Source organism: Clinocottus analis, unplaced genomic scaffold, assembly GCF_023055335.1.
Source record: "Clinocottus analis isolate CAN_PGR_092001 unplaced genomic scaffold, fCliAna1.0.p SCAF_42, whole genome shotgun sequence".
Classification (NCBI taxonomy): domain Eukaryota; kingdom Metazoa; phylum Chordata; class Actinopteri; order Perciformes; family Cottidae; genus Clinocottus; species Clinocottus analis.
In genome coordinates, this window is record NW_027176176.1 from 757,925 (window position 1) to 778,786 (window position 20,862).

At 49.9% G+C, this 20,862-nt stretch overlaps 1 protein-coding gene across 3 annotated transcripts; it reads right to left on the bottom strand.

Moving 5' to 3' along the window:
- Nucleotides 1-411: 411 nt before the first annotated feature.
- Nucleotides 412-20,599, bottom strand: LOC137801661 (vitamin D3 receptor B). 3 transcript variants are annotated; one of them, XM_068599003.1, is made up of 10 exons: nucleotides 20,521-20,599; nucleotides 19,269-19,340; nucleotides 10,272-10,419; nucleotides 9,403-9,533; nucleotides 8,154-8,350; nucleotides 7,768-7,867; nucleotides 6,996-7,176; nucleotides 5,039-5,190; nucleotides 3,899-4,015; nucleotides 412-3,750 (listed from the first exon to the last, which is right to left on the bottom strand). In XM_068599003.1, exons 3-10 carry the CDS (start codon nucleotides 10,415-10,417, stop codon nucleotides 3,497-3,499), a joined length of 1,278 nt encoding a protein of 425 aa, XP_068455104.1. In that variant the 5' UTR covers nucleotides 10,418-10,419; nucleotides 19,269-19,340; nucleotides 20,521-20,599; the 3' UTR covers nucleotides 412-3,496. The 3 variants fall into 3 exon arrangements, with proteins under 3 accessions (XP_068455104.1, XP_068455103.1, XP_068455106.1); XM_068599002.1 differs by lacking the exon at nucleotides 20,521-20,599 and adding an exon at nucleotides 19,875-20,024; XM_068599005.1 differs by lacking the exon at nucleotides 20,521-20,599 and adding an exon at nucleotides 19,515-19,566.
- Nucleotides 20,600-20,862: the final 263 nt, after the last annotated feature.

The window sequence follows — 20,862 nt, forward strand, 5'->3', positions numbered from 1 at the left end:
GAGCACCGCGAAGCCGTGCGGGTCTAAAGACGAGGAGGCCGGCGCCTCGCGGCGGCGTGGAGACTCGGCCGCGCACAACTTGGCGATGCTCCAGATAAAAGCAGCATTGCATGGATGTAGAGTTCCCCTTGTTAGACCACGCATGGCGGGGATGATGAAGGTGCAGGAGGAGAGGGTTCGGGGGATGAGAGGGACAAGATGGCGTCTGCAGCGCTAACAGCTAACCGCTAACAGCCCCTCCTGCTGCCACACTGCTCTCCTCACCCTCTCCTGACCTCCACCACGACGAAGTCACGCTCCATATCAGCAGCATGGCAATCAGATGAGTTGCATCGGTTGCAAAAACAATTACCCAGAAGTCCAAAAGGACCAAGATGCAGAGACCCCCCCCCCCCCCCCCGGCCTGCTGGTCAGAGTGCAGGCACTGTATTAAAAACACTCCCGGTATTTTGTGCGTAAAAAAACAAAAAACAAAACAGGCAATGCTAAGTCCGAGAAGAAAAGACTGTACAAAAACAAAAACAACTATGACTTCATTAGCTGGACTCTCCCAAATCTGTGAGATATCTCTGAGGTAATCATTGAAGTATGACTCATTAGACAGCAATAAATACCAACATGAATACAAATATTACAAAAGTAAAAACAGAGGCAAATGCTTAATGCTAAAGCAAAATCTGAGCTAAAAGAGGTAGGTTTTTAGGTAGATTATGGTGTACATCCATTGTGAACACTCCGTTTTGTAAGAGCTAAATTAAGTCGATTCCATTACAATCCCTGTCCGGATGGGAAGAACAAACAACAACAACAACAACAACAGAAGGCTGGAGGCCTTCGTCTGGGAGACAGACAACCGTTTCCACAGACAGGATTTGTAATGGGAATAGTTATACAAAAGAACTTTAAAAAATGTCTCCTCATAACGAAGCGTAAAGCTTGCTGGTGGTCGTGCGCCACGAGTCGCGTTGCAGAGTTACGCTGACGAGGAAACGGCGGGGAGGAGAGAACCAGCGGTAGGTCTCCACTGACGGGTTTCCAGTATGAGCAGCTAACGGCTAACAGCTAACGGCTAACAGCTAACGGCTAACAGCTGTCCCGCTGGAGGCCGTGCAGACGCTCCACATGCAGACGGACTGTCTGAGCTAATCTATCCATCTACAGAGATATATAATCATGTGTTCATCTCTCCTGTGAGCCTGTTCTCTCCCTGTGGCACTTACAATGTTCCTCAAGTCTCCCGCTGTTTACACACACACACACATACACACACACACACACACACACACACACACACACACACACGTCAAACCTGCATCTCCATTTGAAAGACAACACAGAACTAAATCAACCCTCATGTCTGCACACTGAACATGCAGAAAACCACCACGAGGCTGAAACACTTCACAGGTCCGTGTTCAGAGACCCGGCGTGCGTCCTCAACTCCTCACAGTTCAGTCACACCGCGCGGGCTTATGCATCCTTATGAGGACGCAGGTAATAATATAATGCAGACATGCACACGCCGTGAGGCGACCTCTGCCCTGCAGGACGTCTCCGCGTCACAGAGGAAGAGCTTCAACGCTCACGACAACAACACGCGCTCCTCGCCGCCGTCCGCTAAGACCACAGATCCTCGTCTGCACTCGCGGGGCCTTTCCGGCCAATCACAGGATGGCAAATAAAAGATAAAGAAAAACACATTTGGACTCGCGTCATTGCTGCACATGACTGCTGTTCTGCCGAATCCAATCTGATGTCATGTGACCGTAATCCCACATGCAGCACGCCTGCATCACCGGCCTGCAGACCAAAGCGGTTCAATTCTGCTGGCAGTTTGGTTTATAAGCCGCGAGCCGAAGCCGAAGATGAGTGACAGCAGAGAGAAGGCAGATGAGCCCGAGCTTATGTCCCAGAGCCGTGGAGGAATAGCATATGAGTTCAGGTTATATAATGAGGATCTCCAGGCTCTGGAGGCATCGTCACGACGCTCTGTAATGCATCAGGTGGACTAGCTTAGTGATCTATATGGCTTATATTAGAGAGCAGCGCGGCACGTTCAGCTCGTCCTCTGGAAAAAAAATAACCTTTGACATCAAATACATCAACCCACTAAACAGATAATACACAAGCAATCCCTGTTAAGCCATCTCTAACTCATTCTTACCAACTAAACAAGAGCAGAGTCAAAACAAAGGAGAATAGTCTCAGAACATATGATAAGAGAGCAGAAACAGAAAAGGGTCAATATTGTATTTGCATATATATTTTTTGAAAAGAATTAGCCGTGAGAAATATCCATGTAGCCCTATGTACAGCGGACATATCCTATGTATATTCATAGACCTGGTATGTACACCATGCGGCCACTAGAGGGCGGCGCAGCACACAGGAGAAAATCCACTTCCTGTCAGAAACAAAGGGTTTGATATCTGGAGGTCTGAAGCAGCTTCCCAAGCTCGCTGTGAGGAGGAACAATTCATGGAATTGTTTTCAAAAAGTGAAATGATGTATAAAAAAAAAAAGAAAGAAAGAAATATCAATTGCAATTACATCAGTATATATGCCGATTCCAAGAATGGTACGCAGCTATGTATGTACACGACGGGCCCCTTGCTCTGGCCTCAATTTACTATTCCAGTTAGATTTGGCATCTTAGCCCTTTAAAATCTGTGATAACATAAGTAGATATGGTGTATATCAATACATGGTCGAGTAAAAGGGTGATAACAGTGCTGAGGATACGCGTGGTAGTAATAAACTATTTACAGGAAACGATGAAAGAAACGAGTCGACTGATGAAAACCTTTTCAAAAGAGTCTGGACCCACAACGCAGGCTCCGTTTGATTGACAGTTAGCAGTAGAAGTAGCTAACACGTGTAGTGGATCATCCTCACGGCCTCCTAACGGCACGCGTGTGCGTGACCGCGAGGCCGCTGTGTTTCGGTACCGGAAGCGTTTTGAGGAAGCAGCGAGCGTTCCTCTGGGGAAAGGCAGGCGGCGTGCGTTTGGACCGCACGAGGCAGATGGAGAGGAGCAATGAGATATCAAAACTAATGTGCAGGCACTGCTGTTGCACTGAAGAGTCATCTGAGTCTAAACGGTTGTGTCAGAGTTCCTGTTCCACATGACGTAAAACAAAGAGGTAGCTCAACTGAATGGCTGAATGAATAACTGAGTATGTTGATGCGGGCGCGGCGACGCCCCAAGCAGCACGTTGTTGGTTTGAACACAGACACACACACTGTGGACAGGCAGAAGGTGTTTGTATGTCTGAATGATGCATGTATGTTGGTTTGCATGCATGCGTGTGTGTGTGTGTGTGTGTGTGTGTGTGTGTGTGTGTTATAGTGTAATTCGTATTCTATGAAGTTTCCTTATTTACTACGTCTCTATACATCTGCTTGCTCGCCGCACAACCTTGGTCTTTATGCCGAGATAGACGACACACAGACACACACAGACAGACACACACAGACAGACACACACACAGAGGCTCTAAGAGACTTCGCTGCCAAACACCTCCAGCACCAGCGGGGTGAGCTGCAGGCTGTGCTCGGGCTGGAAGGAGAGCGAGCGGTACTGCTTGGAGTGCTCCTCGTTGAGGCTGCGCAGGTCGGCCAGCTTCTGGATCATCTTGGCGTACAGCAGCCGCTCCCCCGGGTGGTGCAGCTGGATGTAGGCCTGCAGGGTCTCGGACAGCTGGTCCTGCAGGGCCTCGATCCGCGCGTGGTCCTGCACACCTGGGCGGTCTGCGGGGAGGAGTCTTCTTGTTACGCAACCCAAATGAACCGTTACAGGATCGAATGGAAATGTCAAAATAAAAGCTCTAATGAAGCATCCTGCATCAGTAGACCCTCCTTCAGGTGTGCATGCCCCGCCCCTTCCTCCCCTCTGTACCTGGAGACAGCAGGCAGATGGCCATCAGCAGCACGTGTTCCTCCTCCTGCAGGTTCAGCTTCTTCAAGCCCACCTGGAACTTCACCAGCGGCTCCAGCAGCTCCAGAGTGTGTCCAGCTGCAGAGGAACACAGTCAGTCTGCAACAGTCAGTCTACAGGACGCAACAGACAGTCTACATGACGCAACAGTCAGTCTACAGGACGCAACAGTCAGTCTACAGGACGCAACAGACAGTCTACAGGACGCAACAGACAGTCTACAGGACGCAACAGACAGTCTACAGGACGCAACAGACAGTCTACAGGACGCAACAGACAGTCTACAGGACGCAACAGTCAGTCTACGGGACGCAACAGTCAGTCTACAGGACGCAACAGACAGTCTACGCGACGCAACAGACAGTCTACAGGACGCAACAGTCAGTCTACAGGACGCAACAGACAGTCTACAGGACGCAACAGACAGTCTACAGGGCGCAACAGACAGTCTACAGGACGCAACAGACAGTCTACAGGACGCAACAGTCAGTCTACAGGACGCAACAGTCAGTCTGCAGGACGCAACAGACAGTCTGCAGGACGCAACAGACAGTCTACCGGACACAACAGACAGTCTACAGGACGCAACAGACAGTCTACAGGATGCAACAGACAGTCTACAGGACGCAACAGACAGTCTACAGGACGCAACAGACAGTCTACAGGACGCAACAGACAGTCTACAGGACGCAACAGACAGTCTACAGGACGCAACAGACAGTCTACAGGACGCAACAGTCAGTCTACAGGGTATTTTTAAGTGGAGTTTGAAAAACAGCCCGTATTGAAAAGTATTCCTCTGATCGATATAGAAACTCTGGAGTGTTTTAAAGATCCTCTGCAGTAAGTAGAACTGCACGCTTATAGAGCGGCAGAATTCATTTTTGTGAGTCATATTTATGAAAACCTCTGAGTTGCAGTCATGTTCATTATTCGGCCGCAGCAGAGCTTTGCGGTCAGCGGATCAGGACCCTCTGTGGTCCAGAGAGGAGCTAGTTAGCTAGTTAGCTAGTTAGCCTCTGTGCACCATGTCTTCTCTTCGGTCGCAGCACTGGATGAGCGCGCTTCAACAGCAGCTCGTCTTCGCAGCGGCAGACTGACCTTTGGTGACGTCGCTGATCTGGTATTTAAAGTCCGGCCCCCCGCAGCTCCAGGACATGTCCTCCAGGTTGAAGCTCTGATTGGAGCGGAGCATGATCACCTCGATGGCGCTGGACTTGAGCAGAGCGATCTGGTCCTCTGCAGTCAGCTCCCTGCAGGGCGGAGAGCAGCACCCGTTAGGAGCCGCCCAGAGAGCGATATTAATACTATAAAGCTCCTCACATGCACAGCAGCTTGTACATGTGAGTACAATGCTCCTTTAATAACATGAACAGCTGCTCGTCATCAGCGAAACGGCAACTAACAAGAGTCAATCTTTCAATATCTTATCATTATGTTTCATTACTGAGGTTGACTTGAAACATTGTGAAACATTTAGTGAGAAAAGAGAAACATTCAGTGAGAAAAGAAACATTTAGTGAGAAAAGAAACATTTAGTGAGAAAAGAAACATTTAGTGAGAAGAGAAACATTTAGTGAGAAGAGACACATTTAGTGAGAAAAGAAACATTTAGTGAGAAGAGAAACATTTAGTGAGAAAAGAAACATTTAGTGAGAAGAGAAACATTTAGTGAGAAAAGAAACATTTAGTGAGAAGAGAAACATTTAGTGAGAAAAGAAACATTTAGTGAGAAGAGAAACATTTAGTGAGAAAAGAAACATTTAGTGAGAAGAGAAACATTTAGTGAGAAAAGAAACATTTAGTGAGAAAAGAAACATTTAGTGAGAAGAGAAACATTTAGTGAGAAAAGAAACATTTAGTGAGAAGAGAAACATTTAGTGACCTCTGACACTAAAACCAGATTTACAGTATGTTATGTGTATCTTGTGAAGTTTAAAAGTTGTGAATTGATTGAGAGTGAAATTATGATTATAAAGTAATGGACATGAGCAGCTCGTCCCGTGCGCTCCGTGTGATGAAGCGCGTCCCTCATGGAAGCAGACGTGAACCTGCAGGTCTGCTGGTTTCTCTGGTTGAGGAGCAGAAGTGAACAGAAAGGTAATGCGACCTCGTCCATCACTCGCTGCCAGCGGGAATGACAACTTTCAGGAAACACAGGCCCCGTCGGCTCAGCGCTCAGGTGACCCGCGTGCCCCTGAGCACCTGAAGGCAGCGCTGCAGTGTGTGAACACTTTGACCAACCTTCACACACACACTCATGACGTGCCGGCCTGATATTATACTCCTGTATTAAGTTATATGTTCGTGTTGAGATATTGCACGCTGCTTCATATCTCTGAGGAAACGACCTCGGCCCTTCAGGCTGTTGGACAGAAGAGATCACATCCCTTTAAAACCTGTTGTGCCTTTCCAAAAGGTGGCACAATCACCTACTAACACGCTTAAAGGGCTGAACTGCACACCCACAACATCTCCATAGCAAATGTGTAACCTGGTCCAGCAGAACAACACCACAACATCAAAACATTTCCCATAAGGCGTCAGCTGTCTGCAGTATAAAGTGTGTCAGTAATCTCTGCCCTTTAGACCGCGGCCATCACCGTGGCACAATATCGACTCATCAGGCAGAACAACAAGCAGCTGTACAAAGTCTTCCACGCACATTTAGGTAAAGAGTCACTCAGAGGAATAAACTACAACTGCCGTGAGCCTCTGAGTGTCACGTAACCATGTCCTCCCATTGGAGTCGTGTTAAATGCTCATATGGATTCTTGAGTTCTAGCCAAAAACATGTTTGGCGAGGTCTCAGTGACCTTTGACCCCCAAATGCTGAGCAGCTCAATCCTTGAGGCAACATGAAGGCCTCTCCACCTCACTGAATTAGCAATTAGCATGTCATCTTCTGCTAACTAGCATGCTTTATTGCTTCTTAAATTGGGCATTGTGAATTAGTTATGCTAATTCTTCTCTAGCAACAGCATGCTCACACACACACACACACACACACACACACACACACGCACACACACACACACACACACACACACACACACACCTGAACCCGGGGATCATCTTGGCGAAGCCGATGACCTTCTGGATGCTGTAGGACACCAGGTCGGCCAGGTGGGGCAGCATGGAGAAGCTGGAGCCCTCCTCCTCGCTGGAGTCGGGGCTGCTGCCTTGCTCGTGGTACATCATCAGCAGGTTGTTGAAGTTCATCTTGGCGTCGACCGACTCTGTGGCGAGGCAGGAGAAGCAGAGGAAGGAAGAGCAGAGGAAGGAAGAGCAGAGGAAGGAAGCGAGGAGAGAGGAGCAGAGGGAGAGCACGACGACATGAATAGACGGTCTGTGCTGAGATAACCGAGACAAATGGAGGAACAGAGGGGGCTTGTTGATGGAAAGGACCTGAAAGCACACGAGCGGCAGGGCGGTGGGCGCCAGATGAAAGGTCGACAGCTACGACAACACGTGAAGCGCGCGGCGCTTGTTTCCAGCCGCTCGGCCCCGCTGAGTGTCGGCGTGAGGCCACGGGGCCGTGCGCCTCGCTTTGTTTGCTCCATTAGCGACGGACACATTAATGAACTGATGTGCACTGTGGGAGTCAGGTGTCGGGGGGGAGGGGAGGAGGGGGGAGGGAGGAGGGGGGGGAGGGAAGGGGGATTCACAGAGTTTCCACTGGATTCTCAGTAAAGCAGCGGAACAGTTTGAGGACACCAGCATGCAAACATGAACGTCTCACGCGTCACAAGACGTCACCTCGTATTCAAAGAGGATGTTTTCTGCAATAAGTCAGTTAGAATGTGTGTGTGTGTGTGTGTGTGTGTTACCTGGAGAGTGGCTGAAGGAGTCGGAGGAGGCGTCGGACAGAGAGTGGAGCGAGGCGGCCCGGCTGGCGCTGCGCGTCACCGGACCCTCGCGCACTGGAGGCTGCACAGCGGGGAGGAGATGTGATACTGAGATTCAGTAAAAACCAACAACCTTCATCAGCTGACAGAGGACCGATGTGTGTTCTTAACTCTGACGCTCGCACACAAATACAGGATGTCCAGTTCTGTTGAATATCTGCTGCTAACATGGGATCAGACTGGTCGTGTGCATGCAGCGTCCTGAGGTTTGTATCATTAAACTGATCATTAAACTGACATGTGGTGACAGACATGTGATGACAGACATGTGATGACAGACATGTGATGACGTCGTTCACCACACGGACCCGGAAGCGGCAGAAGTCGGAGTAGGAGTCGTCGTATGTCTTGTGGTGCGCCTCCACCAGCGAGGTGATGACCTGACTCTGGTCGTCGCTGAGCCGCGGACGCCGCGCCTCCTTCTCCGCCTCGCGCTGCGCCTCCTCGTCCTTCCTCCGCTGAATCAGGTCCTTCTTCCTCTGCACTTCCTCATCTGTCAGAATGACTGAGACACAGAGGGAGAGAGTCACACACACACACACACAGCTTTTAAAGGCTTTCAGTTTGCACCTGTGATGGCAGCTATGTCAATGTGGTGTTGGGTGGTGCTGGTGGAGGGAGGGGGAGGAGAGGGGGGTTGTTATTCTCTAGAGGAAGAGACGGACATGTTCGTATGGAGACCCCTGCTGCAAGGAACAAGTGATGCTTTGTCTTTGTTCTGTTCCTCCTTGTTGTTCTCAACACTATTAGCTCAGAGAGAGAGAGAGAGAGAGAGAGAGAGAGAGAGAGAGAGAGAGAGAGAGAGAGAGAGAGAGAGAGAGAGAGAGAGAGAGAGAGAGAGAGAGAGACAGAGAGAGAGAGAGAGAGAGAGCTTAAGACCATAAGAGAGAGATCTTATCTTGCATCCGGCCGCTGCCTCCGTATATTTGTACACTCGTATATATTTGTACACTCGTATATATTTGTACACTCGTATATATTTGTACACTCTTTGTACACTTGTATATTTGTATATTTGTACACTCTTTGTACACGTCTCCTGCGTCTGAGCCACCGTCCTCGTGGTGTTTTCCCAGAAGCCCTCGGGGGAAGAAGGTGGAGCTGGAAGTGAGAGGCCTCTGCTTAAAGAGGCCGGGGACAATATGCGGAAACATCGGGAGAAACAACACGGGCAGAAAGAAACGTCTGTTTCCAGAGCAGGAAAACAAACCGCTGCGTGGAGAGGAGAGGCTCAGCAGGTGATGCAGCCTCAGATGCAGAACACTCACAATGCTGGGCTCGCTCGCACAGAACACGTCAACACGCTAACGGGGGCAAAGACCCAGAGACACCCGACCCCAGGCCAAATATTACATAATGCACACCAGCTGACAGCAGCGGCAGTCTCTGAAGAACAGGTAGGGGTGTCATGAGAGTATTTACAGTCGGATGTGTTTATGCGATGTCTCGGAGGAGTCCCTCCGTTACGCAACCACAAACATGTGGATATCAGCATTTCGTTCCTGTGGAACGGCGTGTGAGGTTCACGGCGGCGCCCTGAGGACGCGCCATACTCACACTCCTTCATCATGCCGATGTCCACGCAGCGTTTGAGCCGGCAGGCCTGGCAGTGGCGCCGGTTGTCCTTGGTGATGGTGCAGCTGCCGTTGAAGGGACAGGTGAAGGCGGCCTTACGCTTCATGCTGCGCCTGAGCCACGGGAGCACATCACGCGTTATTAACACACAATCATGTTTACTAACACTATTAACACACACACACACACACACACACACACACACACACACAGGCGCAAAAACACACACCGATGAGGCTCATGGACGTTCTTAAGACTTTAGTCAAGGCTCTCTGTGTGTGTGTGTGTGTGTGTGTGTGTGTGTGTGTGTGTGTGTGTGTGTGTGTGTGTGTGTGTGTGTGTGTGTGTGTGTGTGTGTACCTATGTTGATATCATAAATATAACAGTCATGCTGGTAGAACTTGATAAAAGAGAGAAACAGCGTCTGGATGACTGCAGAGGATGCTAGGGGTAAAAGAAGAGTCACGCCAGTGTGTGTGTGCGTGTGTGTGTGTGTGTGTGTGTGTGTGTGTGTGTGTGTGTGTGTGTGTGTGTGTGTGTGTGTGTGTGTGTGTGTCCCTATAGGCGCGAGCTCATTGGTATTCTCTCTGCGCTTCGGGGCATTAGCGTGAGCTCGAATGTTGTCCGTGGTCTTGTGCGTGTTCTTATGTAACAGTGGGTGGTAATTACATGTAATGTGTGTGTGTGTGTGTGTGTACTATATATGCAAGACCTGTGTTTGTATGCTCGTGTGTGCATGTGTCAATAACTCACCCGTCAATACACATCTCTTTGTTTGCACCAGGGTGATATGAGTTGTGCTCAAGGCCTCCTGAGTGTGTGTGTGTGTGTGTGTGTGTGTGTGTGTGTACCTGAAGAACCCCTTGCAGCCCTCGCAGGTCATGGCATTGAAGTGGAAGCCGGTGGCTTTGTCGCCGCACACGCCGCAGATCCGCGGCACATTCCTGTCGAACTCGTCCGGGCCCAGAGTGGACGTACTGACGTCTGTGGAGTCCATCACTGAGAGAGAGAGAGAGAGAGAGAGAGAGAGAGAGAGAGAGAGAGAGAGAGAGAGAGAGAGAGAGAGAGAGAGAGAGAGAGAGAGAGAGAGAGAGAGAGAGAGAGACTCATCAAGCAGCTCCTGGTTATACAAACTGTTTTGAAAAAACAGGAGAAAAACAGGAAGTCGGCTGCAGCTTCATAACGGGTTCAGTGTTCACTTTACAACAACATGTAGAAGTCTTTCAGTGACGTCTTGTCCCCTCTCTGTCCCATGGAGCATCCTCTCAGACAGACAGACAGACGCTTCCACTGCTTGTGAAAGTGAAGGAGGAGATGAGGGCCGGGGGAGGGGGAGGGGCTCTGAACAAACTCACATAACAGCCAATGAGGTGAGGGCCCAGCTGAATAATTTAAAATGTTTTGACAAGTCGCTCCATCGTTCACGTGTAATTAAAAACCGGCGCTCGGCTCGCCGTCTCCATCGTCCAGCGAGCGCCGCTTCTCTCCTGAGGGATGTGAACATACGAGCACCATGACGCCTTCAGACCAATCGCACCAACAGGACGTGTTGTCCCGACGTCTCCAGACGGCCCAGAGGAGGAAACACAGGATCTTCACGGCCGCGTGTTGCCTCTGACCGGCTGAAGGGCCGAGACCACAACCAGCAAAGGGAAGCCTCGTCCTGTCTCTTCAGGTGAGCTCCTGAACGGATGACGTCTCAGGGTGAGACCTGGACTCTGAGGGCCCTTTGCATCGAGAGCACAGCTGGTTTCTTCCCCCAGGCAGAGGTGAGCTGCTCGCTCAGGGGAAGCTGACGCGGCTGTGAAGGCTGCAGCGAGCAGTCATGTTGCACGCTCTGCGGGCTATTCGCTAGTCAACAATCGCTGCCAGTCACATGACTATAAACACGGGACCAGGTTTTACATTTCAAACGCCGCCACGAAGCCTTCATGAGGCGAGTAACCCGGCCGGCCCGAGACCCCAAGGCTATTTGGAGTTGGTGTGAAAGGAAGCGCCGCTGTGACACTTTAACGGGGTTTCTGCAGACCGGCTGGTTCAGGTGTCAGGGCTCAGCCAATGGGAACGCGCCTGTGCAGGTTTCTGACCTCAAAGTCTTTCAACCTGCGGCGAGTACTTTGTTAGCAAGCGGGGAACTAAAAAGTTGTTGAATTGGATTCTATCCATGTTTAATAGATTTTGTATTTATATATTAATATATTCTAATAGATCTACAAGCATAAGTATGCTATTACATTATTATATCAGTGTCATAACATATATGTAATATATATGTAATATATATATATATATATATATATATATATAAATAACATATATGTAATATATATATATATATATATATATATATATATATATATATATATATATATATATATATATATATATATATATATATATATATACACACACAAGTAATCCAGCTGGTAGGTGTGTTGCACAGGATGACTTTGCAGTGTGAACAGAGTTGGGTCTTGAACACACCAGGAAAACGTGTGTTGTCTGTCACACTTTATCTGTTTTATCCCCTTCTGGGTTCCTGCAGCCGCGTCACCACACAGACCAGGTCTACAGGACGCTGCTCCGTCCTACTGCCATCATGCATGTGATGTCATGCATGTGATGTCATGCATGTGATGTCATGGGTGTGATGTCATGCATGTGATGTCATGCATGTGATGTCATGCATGTGATGCGACGCATGCTGCCCGGTGGAGACAGCACAGCCGTGTGGTGAACCTGGAAGCTCTTCTCTCTTCACACTCGTCGCTCACCGTGAACCAACAGGAAAAACAGCCATTTAGCTTCCCATCCCCTCAGCGATCAGCCGGTCCTCTGAGGCCGCGTGGGCCCGACAGGCCATTACACTAAATGCACAGTAGTATTGAGAGAGAGCGCTAAATAATGCACGAGGTTATTAGACCAGATCTGTGCTCATTCCTGTCTCTGGCACACGGCCTCGGTGCAGAGCTTCAGGCTTCTGCTGAATGATAAACAACGCGTACGCAGCATCAATCACATCTGTAATTGCAGGAATAATAAGAGATATTAATCATGTTGCATGTGTTAGAGCAGCAGACAGCAGGAGGATGAAAACACTGGCACTCTGATGAGCTTCCGGTCCGACAGCGCAGCAGGACGTTGGATCAGGTCTCGCTGCTCTGACTGGAGCGAGACGCTTTGACCAGAGAGAGAACTCAGCAGCTTCATGACGCGCTGCGAAGCAAACTACTGCTGAACTACAAGCTGCTGGAACTACAGACTTCTTCTCTGTTGCTCCTGCATGAAAGAAGCAGCAGATTTCTCTGGCAGAGATTTCATGTGAAGAACTCCCTGAGAGTTCAGGTGGGAGACGTTTCTAATGCAGCTCATCTCTACCATCCAGCATTCAGCCGACAGCTGCAAAGAAAAACCTTTTTAACCTGGAAGCAGAACTCTGGAACACAAACACGCTGAAAGACTGGAAATACAATGAAGGAGGATTTATTTAAAGGGCCTATAGATCATAGAGAGGAGATCTGTATCATCCTTAGCAGTGGAAAATTATTAACATAATTCATTCATTTCTTTGTCAGATGCAGTTGAATTGCATAAAGAATATAATAAAATAACGCCTCTACTTTCTGGATTTACTTTCATTTCTAGAACACTTCAATTAGTAGAGTGTTGCCGTTAATTACAGATGTATTACAGCCTTCCCGTGAACATTAGTGTTAATTTAGTCCAAGCGTTTGAGCATGACAGTTATCATAATTGCCCTCTTGGGACCTCTGTTTATGGTCTGTATTGAACTCTGTAAACCATGGACAATCACAGTGAAAGTGAACTTCTGAGGGAAATGAAGAAAGCTCCTCTCAGCCTCACGACCAGGAGCAGAAGGAGGAGCATCTCTTGACCAGGAGACACTTCCACAAAGCCTCATGGCCGCCACATTGCTTCATGGAGATACTTCCACTCCCTGCAGGGCTGCAGTCTGTCGCTCAAAGCGATGGGACCAGAGCGCCTGCTGGCTGCATCTCTGTGTGCACAACACAGCAAGATGCTGGCTTATCATGGTAACTTCAACGTCTGTGAACATAAAGACACAGTTTCCCTCGCTAGCGGGTCACATGGTTACTCCATCATGTGTCCATCACACCACAGAGTTGAGAGGACGATGGACTGTTGCCCTCTGCGTGACCGACAGAGAGAGGAAGTGCTGCTCGCACGAGTGCAGGAGGCCAGAGGGGGCGGGGCTAGTGGGGGCGGGGCCAGAGGGGGCGGGGCCAGAGGGCGCTGTAGAGATGGAGCAACAGCAGATATGGATGCAAGCATTGATAGCAGCAGCAGGGGGGGGACCTCTCCGTCACATGTCCTGCATCAGGAGGACTGGAAACGTTCGAGCACAGAGAGCAGCCGTCGACACAAACAGCTCGTTTCTGTTCTCTTAAAATACATCTAGGAGTCATAAGGCACTTCAATAACAGGCTAACTATAAATAATATGAAAAAAGTCTCATCTCTGACAGCTTCTCAGAGAGAGGCTATTCATGGAGGAAGCAGATTTCTCTCTGATGCTTCACTCCCTTTTCTCAAATGAAGCTAATTTTAGTGTTTTGTGTTGTTAGTGTGTGTGTGTGTGTGTGTGTGTGTGTGTGTGCACATTTGTCCTTGGGATAAGGAAAACTATGTTGGCATGGCAACTAAACTGCATGCCTGTCTGAAGACTATTGTTGTGTTTCATCTTAAAGTGTGTGTTCGACCTGATGCTCCACGCGAGTGATGATGCATCATCATTCTGAACTGGAGGTTTAATATGAGACTTTTCATCTGATGATTATTTCAACAGATGAACCTCAGAATGAAAAGCGTCTTTGTGTATCTAGAAAAGAACAATAAAAGTTTGAACTATTGTTATTAAAAGAGGAGAACTTACCATTCCCTGAATCCCAAATATCTTGTGTTGTCCAACAAACGGTGAAAAAGCTAAAGATATTCAATAAAAGTGAAAGTGAGAAGCTGTAACGAGGAACTGTTGGATGACTTGACTCTGAATATAAACACAAAATAGTCCCCAGTATATTTGAGTTCTTTAAAATTGATCTTTTTAGCTCTGAAGGTTTTGACTATTTGAGAATACTTAACATACAAGTTGAGGGAAGAATTGACCACATGGTGTGCAACGAGCCCTTTTGGCTCTGCAGCTGAAAAGCTCTTAAAAAAGACGGAAGCCATCAGATGAATAAAGAAATAAAGAGGAGGAGAGATGATGTGCACTCTGGGGTTTGGGAGTCGTACACAGCGGCAGTGGTTGATGAGCAAGAGATGAGGCTCGCTGTAATTATGAGCACATCGGACCGCTGGAGGCTGCAGAGCGAAGACATGGCGCTCGCTGTGGTGGCAGAGCTGCAGGAGACCAGCGAGGCTCCTCTGCTCCATCCTGCCAGCTTAGCATGCTGCTTAGCATGCTGCTTAGCATGCTGCTTAGCATGCTGCTTAGCATGCAGCGCTGTCTCATCTGTTCCTGCTCCCAGTTACCATCACGGATGAAATGACACGCACTTCTAATCCAGGTACTGGTTAGAGGTAGAACTGGTACTGGTTTGGGTTAGAACTGGTACTGGTTTGGGTTAGAACTGGTACTGGTTTGGGTTAGAACTGGTACTGGTTTGGGTTAGAACTGGTACTGGTTTGGGCCTAAACACGAGACCCTGTCGGCAGAGGCCTTCTTGCAAAATATTTGAGAAGTCATCGATTCTAAAGATTAAATGTTGGATTCAAATCAACATCAAAAAACCCAGAATATCTTTTACAACCTGAACTCCACAAAACATCCAGTTATTAAATATTCACTATTGAACAGCTGGTTGCTTCTGAACTGGTGGAGTTGGAGGAATGTCCCTCAGTGTGCATAACCTGACACCAGGTGGAATCAGTGTTAATTGTCTCACCATCTGCAGCGTCCCAGAGGACAGCGCCTCACTGGCTGCTTCTCATTAGTGACATCACACGTCAATCAGAGGGAGTCTCGACTGCAGGCGGCGTGAAGCCGAGGGCGCGAGCGAAGAGACACGCCGAGTGCTAATGTGACAGATAGTCACACTTCATGCCGATGATGTTGCGCAACCGGCGCCGTCTTCAGAATACGCCGATCCATGAATCGCTGCTGCAGTTTGAGCCGCGGTGATGTATGAAGACGGGAATGAGGGCCGTGGCAGGAGTCCAACGCCAGCCGTCAAGGAGACGCTTTTCTTCTGTTGTCGTCGCCATTTTGTTTTAAACGGGCCATTACCCAGGCGAGCGATCATCAGGCGGCAGAGCGGCCGTGGTCTTCTCCTCAGGTGCTACTCACGGAGGAGACATGAGTGAGACCTCAGCTGTAAAAGAGGACTTGGACCGCGGCCCAGATGCTAGATTAACTTTCATCAAAGTCAATATTAAGTGATTATAAAACCCACGCCCACCATCTAACAAAACTAATTAAGTGGAGCCATTGGAGCTGGGCGATGAGGCGAGATCGAGGACAGACAGAGACCCAACAGAGCGAAGAAGAGGAGGATGCAGACGGAGGGATGGGTTTAACTGCACGCAGACGTGAGGAAGAGGAATGGGAAAGCGGGAAATAAAAAACCTCTGGCATCACGTCCCAAGAATGTCAGCAATGAGTTTACAGACCACATCCCAACACAGAAGAGTCAGAATCACATCCAGACCCAGAGCAGCGCTGGAGGAAGAGGAGAGAGAGGGATCGCTGTGGGGCGGGAGAGGGAGGGGAGGTCCCGTCTGACCGGCCAATCAGCAGCTCCCGTCTGCGTCACATGACGCAATCACACAAATGGTTCTGAAATTGTTCCATGCTGCCAAAAGTCTCTCTGAGAGGAAAAGAGAAGGAAAGAGAGAGAGAGAGAGAGAGAGAGAGAGAGAGAGAGAGAGAGAGAGAGAGAGAGAGAGAGAGAGAGAGAGAGAGAGGGACAGAGAGAGGGACAGAGAGAGAGAAAGGATGAAAGAGAGAGAAAGAGGGAGAGGGAAAGGGGGGAGAGAAAGAGAGAGAGAGAGAGAGAGAGCGAGAGAGAGAGAGAGAGAGAGAGAGAGAGAAAGAAAGAGAGACACAGCGAGAAAGACACACACACAGAGACAGAAAGAAAGAAAGAGATAGAGAGAGCCACACACACACAGAGGGGGAGAGAGAGAGAGAGAGAGAGAGAGAGAGAGAGAGAGAGAGAGAGAGAGAGAGAGAGAGACACAGGGAGAGAGAGAAAGACAGAAAGAGAGAGACACACAGGGAGAGAGAGAGAGAGACAGAAAGAGAGAGACACACAGGGAGAGAGAGAGAGACAGAAAGAGAGAGACACACAGGGAGAGAGAGGATGTGTGTCGCTGCATACCTCTGGCCGGGTCACTACGAGTCCAGAAGAGACATAAAACAAGAGAGAGAGAGCGACCCGGCTGGATGGACATGAGAATCCAACATGTAAGAACATCTAAACCCCAAATAATGTCAGAGAGGAAGAACACAGGACCAATGAATTAGCATTCAGGAGAAGACACGACGATGATGATGTGGCCGCAGAAGGCTCTGTGTTCAGGACTCGTCCACGGGGAGAGCAGACAGGGGCAAACAGAACAATGGACACAAAGAGACAATGTGGACGCAACAACAACAGAGGAGACAAACTGAGTCTGTAATGCAGCTAAACAACTGGCTGAGCAGACGAGTCCAGTCCTGTCCCCCTCCCTCAGCCTCCACCTCCAGCTCCTGCACTCCAGCTGCCCCACATGACGAGGTGACCTGTGCCCCACACGGGATGGGCTGAACGGTGGGGGGGGGGGTCACATGTCCAACCCTATGGTCTCTGCACCCCCCCTGCCCAGGCCCCAGTGCTGGCCTGTAAGGAGGGAGAGAGGCAGTGACGGCAGCCTGCCCCCTTATGCTGGGCCCCTTGCTGGACTCTGGAGAGGGGAAAGAGACGAGGCAGGGAGAGGCCCACTCACACTCACACACACACACACACACACACACGGTCACACACACAAAGTCCTGTTTATGTCTCTGTCGAATCTGACAGAGAATGCACATTCTCAGGCGCACGGAGAGCCGACCTGACCGAGCGGGACAGGCAACAGGCATGTGAGCGAGGGGGGCGAGGGAGCCCACATGTCAGCGTTACATAACCTGCAGAAAACACTCGCTCTCTTTGGGGAAATACTTCTTTGACATGACAGGAAACTTTTAAAAAAGGTAGAAAACACACAACTGAAATGTGAAATGTCCTGTATTACCTAGTGATACGCTGCAAAGACTTAGATAACTGATCTGAAGACACACCCACTGCTGTTGGCTTCCTGGAAGATGCATTGTTTTCTGCATGGCCCGCACTGCATATACAACAGATATGACCCGTGTGGAGCGTTCGGCCTAGAAACCATTAACCACGGCGGCGGGTCATTAAGGAGCAAGAGACATTAGGGGCTCAACACTGGGTTAGTCTCAAAGGCGGCTGCACATGTGTGGTACAGGTACATGTGAGTTAGGTACAGCGGCCTCTTTCTTTCTATAGGTTACATGTGAGAGGAAGCAACCAATTACTGCAGTCACGGGAGGGGGCGGGACGGGGCTCCACTGTACAGGAGCCATGATGGACCGTCCCATCCTCCATGAACAGCCGGCTGCACTTAGACTCCATAAAGACATGAGCTCTGAGCCACGCTCACAAAAATCATGGGAAATTGGTTGAATTTGTTGGGGTCGAGTCTCCGGTTCTGTCACAAATAACGAGAGCGGTCTTGTGAATTTCCACAAGTTGGGAACACATGTGAGCGTTAATCTCCAGAGCGGCGTGCCGCTGAGCAGCTGACGTAAAAACAACATCCTACCTGCTCCTGTCCGAGTGTTCGACAGAAAGCAGTCAGGCTGAGAATTAGCACAAAGGTCACGAGGGAAACGGGTTGTGTTTGTTCCCTTTGGAGTCGCTGAAGGGACGAGCAGCAGAGACGTTCACGTCCAAGACGAAGAAAGACAACGCGTCATCCTGATTCATGATGTCATCATGAAGGAGATGTAAAATCTACCAAGCTACTGCGTGTGTGTGTGTGTGTGTGTTGAATTAATGTTCTAATCTGGAAAGAAAAACAAATTCCTTTTTCAGTCGGGCAAATTTGCTTCCAGTCCTTTAAATCCGGCCTTTGGTTCAAAACCCATTACACAAGCAAAGTGTTTGTAAAGTTCTGACATTTCCAATTAATTCCTCAAAAATACTGATGTTACAGTGTTATGAATGCATCACTGACAACCTGTCACGCACTACTCACTACTCTATTCTTGAGATAGTACTTGTGTTTATGTTGAGAATACAATATGTCAATAAGTCGGCGTTACATCACAAGGCTGCAATAATCCCAGAGAATGTGCAACAACAATGTGTGACTTCAAAGCAACAGGAGGACATGATCACAGAGGACATTACAGCTTTAGTAGTACCTCTGTACACAGGTAGAGTAGTAGTACCTCTGTACACAGGTAGAGTAGTAGTACCTCTGTACACAGGTAGAGTAGTAGTACCTCTGTACACAGGTACAGTAGTAGTACCTCTGTACACAGGTAGAGTAGTAGTACCTCTGTACACAGGTAGAGTAGTAGTACCAATGTACACAGGAACAGTCGTAGTACCTCTGTACACAGGTACAGTAGTTGTACCAGGTACATAGGAACAGTAGTAGTATCAGTGCACACAGGTACAGTAGTAGTAGTAGTACCAGTGCACACAGTCACAGTAGTAATAGTACCAGTGCACACAGGTACAGTAGTAGTAGTAGTAGTACCTGTGTACACAGGAACAGTAGTAGTACCTGTAGTAGTACAGCAGAGCTCACCTGGGGCCTGAGCATGCCCTGGAACAACAGGCGGGACTGGAACCTTCCTCCGTTCACCTCGAGCTGTTAATCCTGTCCAATACAAAGCAGAAAAGCATGTCGCACGTCAGCGCGTGGGCCTCGTGTGGTCTCGTACCTGACCTGCAGTGGCTCTGTTTGTGCAGCCGTGACTTTCTCTCCACGCATCAGGCGCGACCAGCCCACAGCAGCGAGGACGTGGGTAAACACGGCGGGACAACGACGCACTTTGACCGAGCCAGGCACGCTTCCCGTGCGGGTGAGTTACAGTAACCCAAGCTTCGCCTCCAGCATTCCTCCCGTGCATGCGAGTTTCGTACCTCAGCGCAACTTTTGCCCCCCTGCGCGCGCCCCGCCAACAAGGAGAGGGCGCGCGCTCGCGTCCGCGCAGCGCGCGCCCCCCTCCATGTTGGCGGGGCGCGCTGGCGCGAGGCGAGAGCACTAAAACTCACAGAAATGTGCGCAGACCCGGGAGAGAAAACGTCAAACTCGTCCGCCCTTCCAGGCGGCGCTGGCAGTGGCTAACGTTACCGCGGCTAGCTGGCTGCTTTCACCCGAAAACGCGGCGCCAAGTTCAGCTTTACTCACCGAGCTGCGGCCGCTTCCGACGGGGGGAACGGCAGAGGCTCGACTGGATTTCCACTGACGGAGAAACGTCCACACTTACAGCGAGAAAGCTCAATCACACCCACGGTAGTCCGCCGAGAAATACCCCTCCTTCTCCAGGACCCAAATAGATGGCCATTACTTTTTGTTACGCCCCGCCCCCTCCTCTGGACCTCTCCGGGAAAGAGGGGTTTCCCCCCCAGCCCCTGCGCGCGCCAATCAGAGGAGGGCTCGCGCTGTGCCCCGCGCTGTGATTGGTGGCCCCGCGGTGCCTGTCACGGCGAGCCCCGCCCCTCAAACAGGGGTGTGTCACGACGTCAGAGGTAACGGAGAGGTAAACAACTTTGACCGCGTGAGCTTTAAAGCGACGCCGCTTTCCTCGTAACCTCAGAGTCCACGGACCCCCCGGGGTGCGAGGGGGTGCGGGGGGGCCACCGCGCCCACGGGACACGCGCCGCGGGCGGCCGAGACCTGGAAGTCGGCCCGTTGATGTCGTATTTCTCTCCCTTGCTCCCGGAGAGTCTTTGTTTTGCTGCTGCGGGCTTTGAGCCCTACACGTGACACGTTAAATACACAACAGCACCTCGCCATCGATAGCACACAGAGGAAATGAAGAAATGAGATCTACCTGGTTCCCCCTCGCGCGTTTCATGCGTTTTGCTGCGTTATTTCTTTGACATTCCGCCAATGCGTGCAGTGAGGCGTGCGTGTCGGAGGGGTGTGTCCACTCTGCAGCACGCTGGTAGGCTGGAAGGAGACGCGATGCGTGGCGCTCTGCTCGTGCTCTGCAAAGCAAACGATGGCCGTGAAAAGCTAAAAATAGCCGATTGAACATCACACTGGACAAACACTGCGGGTCCGTGGAGCTCTTCACCAAACAGCGCTGTCTGCTGCGCCCACCGAGGTGCGGTGCGTGTGTGTGTGTGTGTGTGTGTGTGTGTGTGTGTGTGTGTGTGTGTGTGTGTGTGTG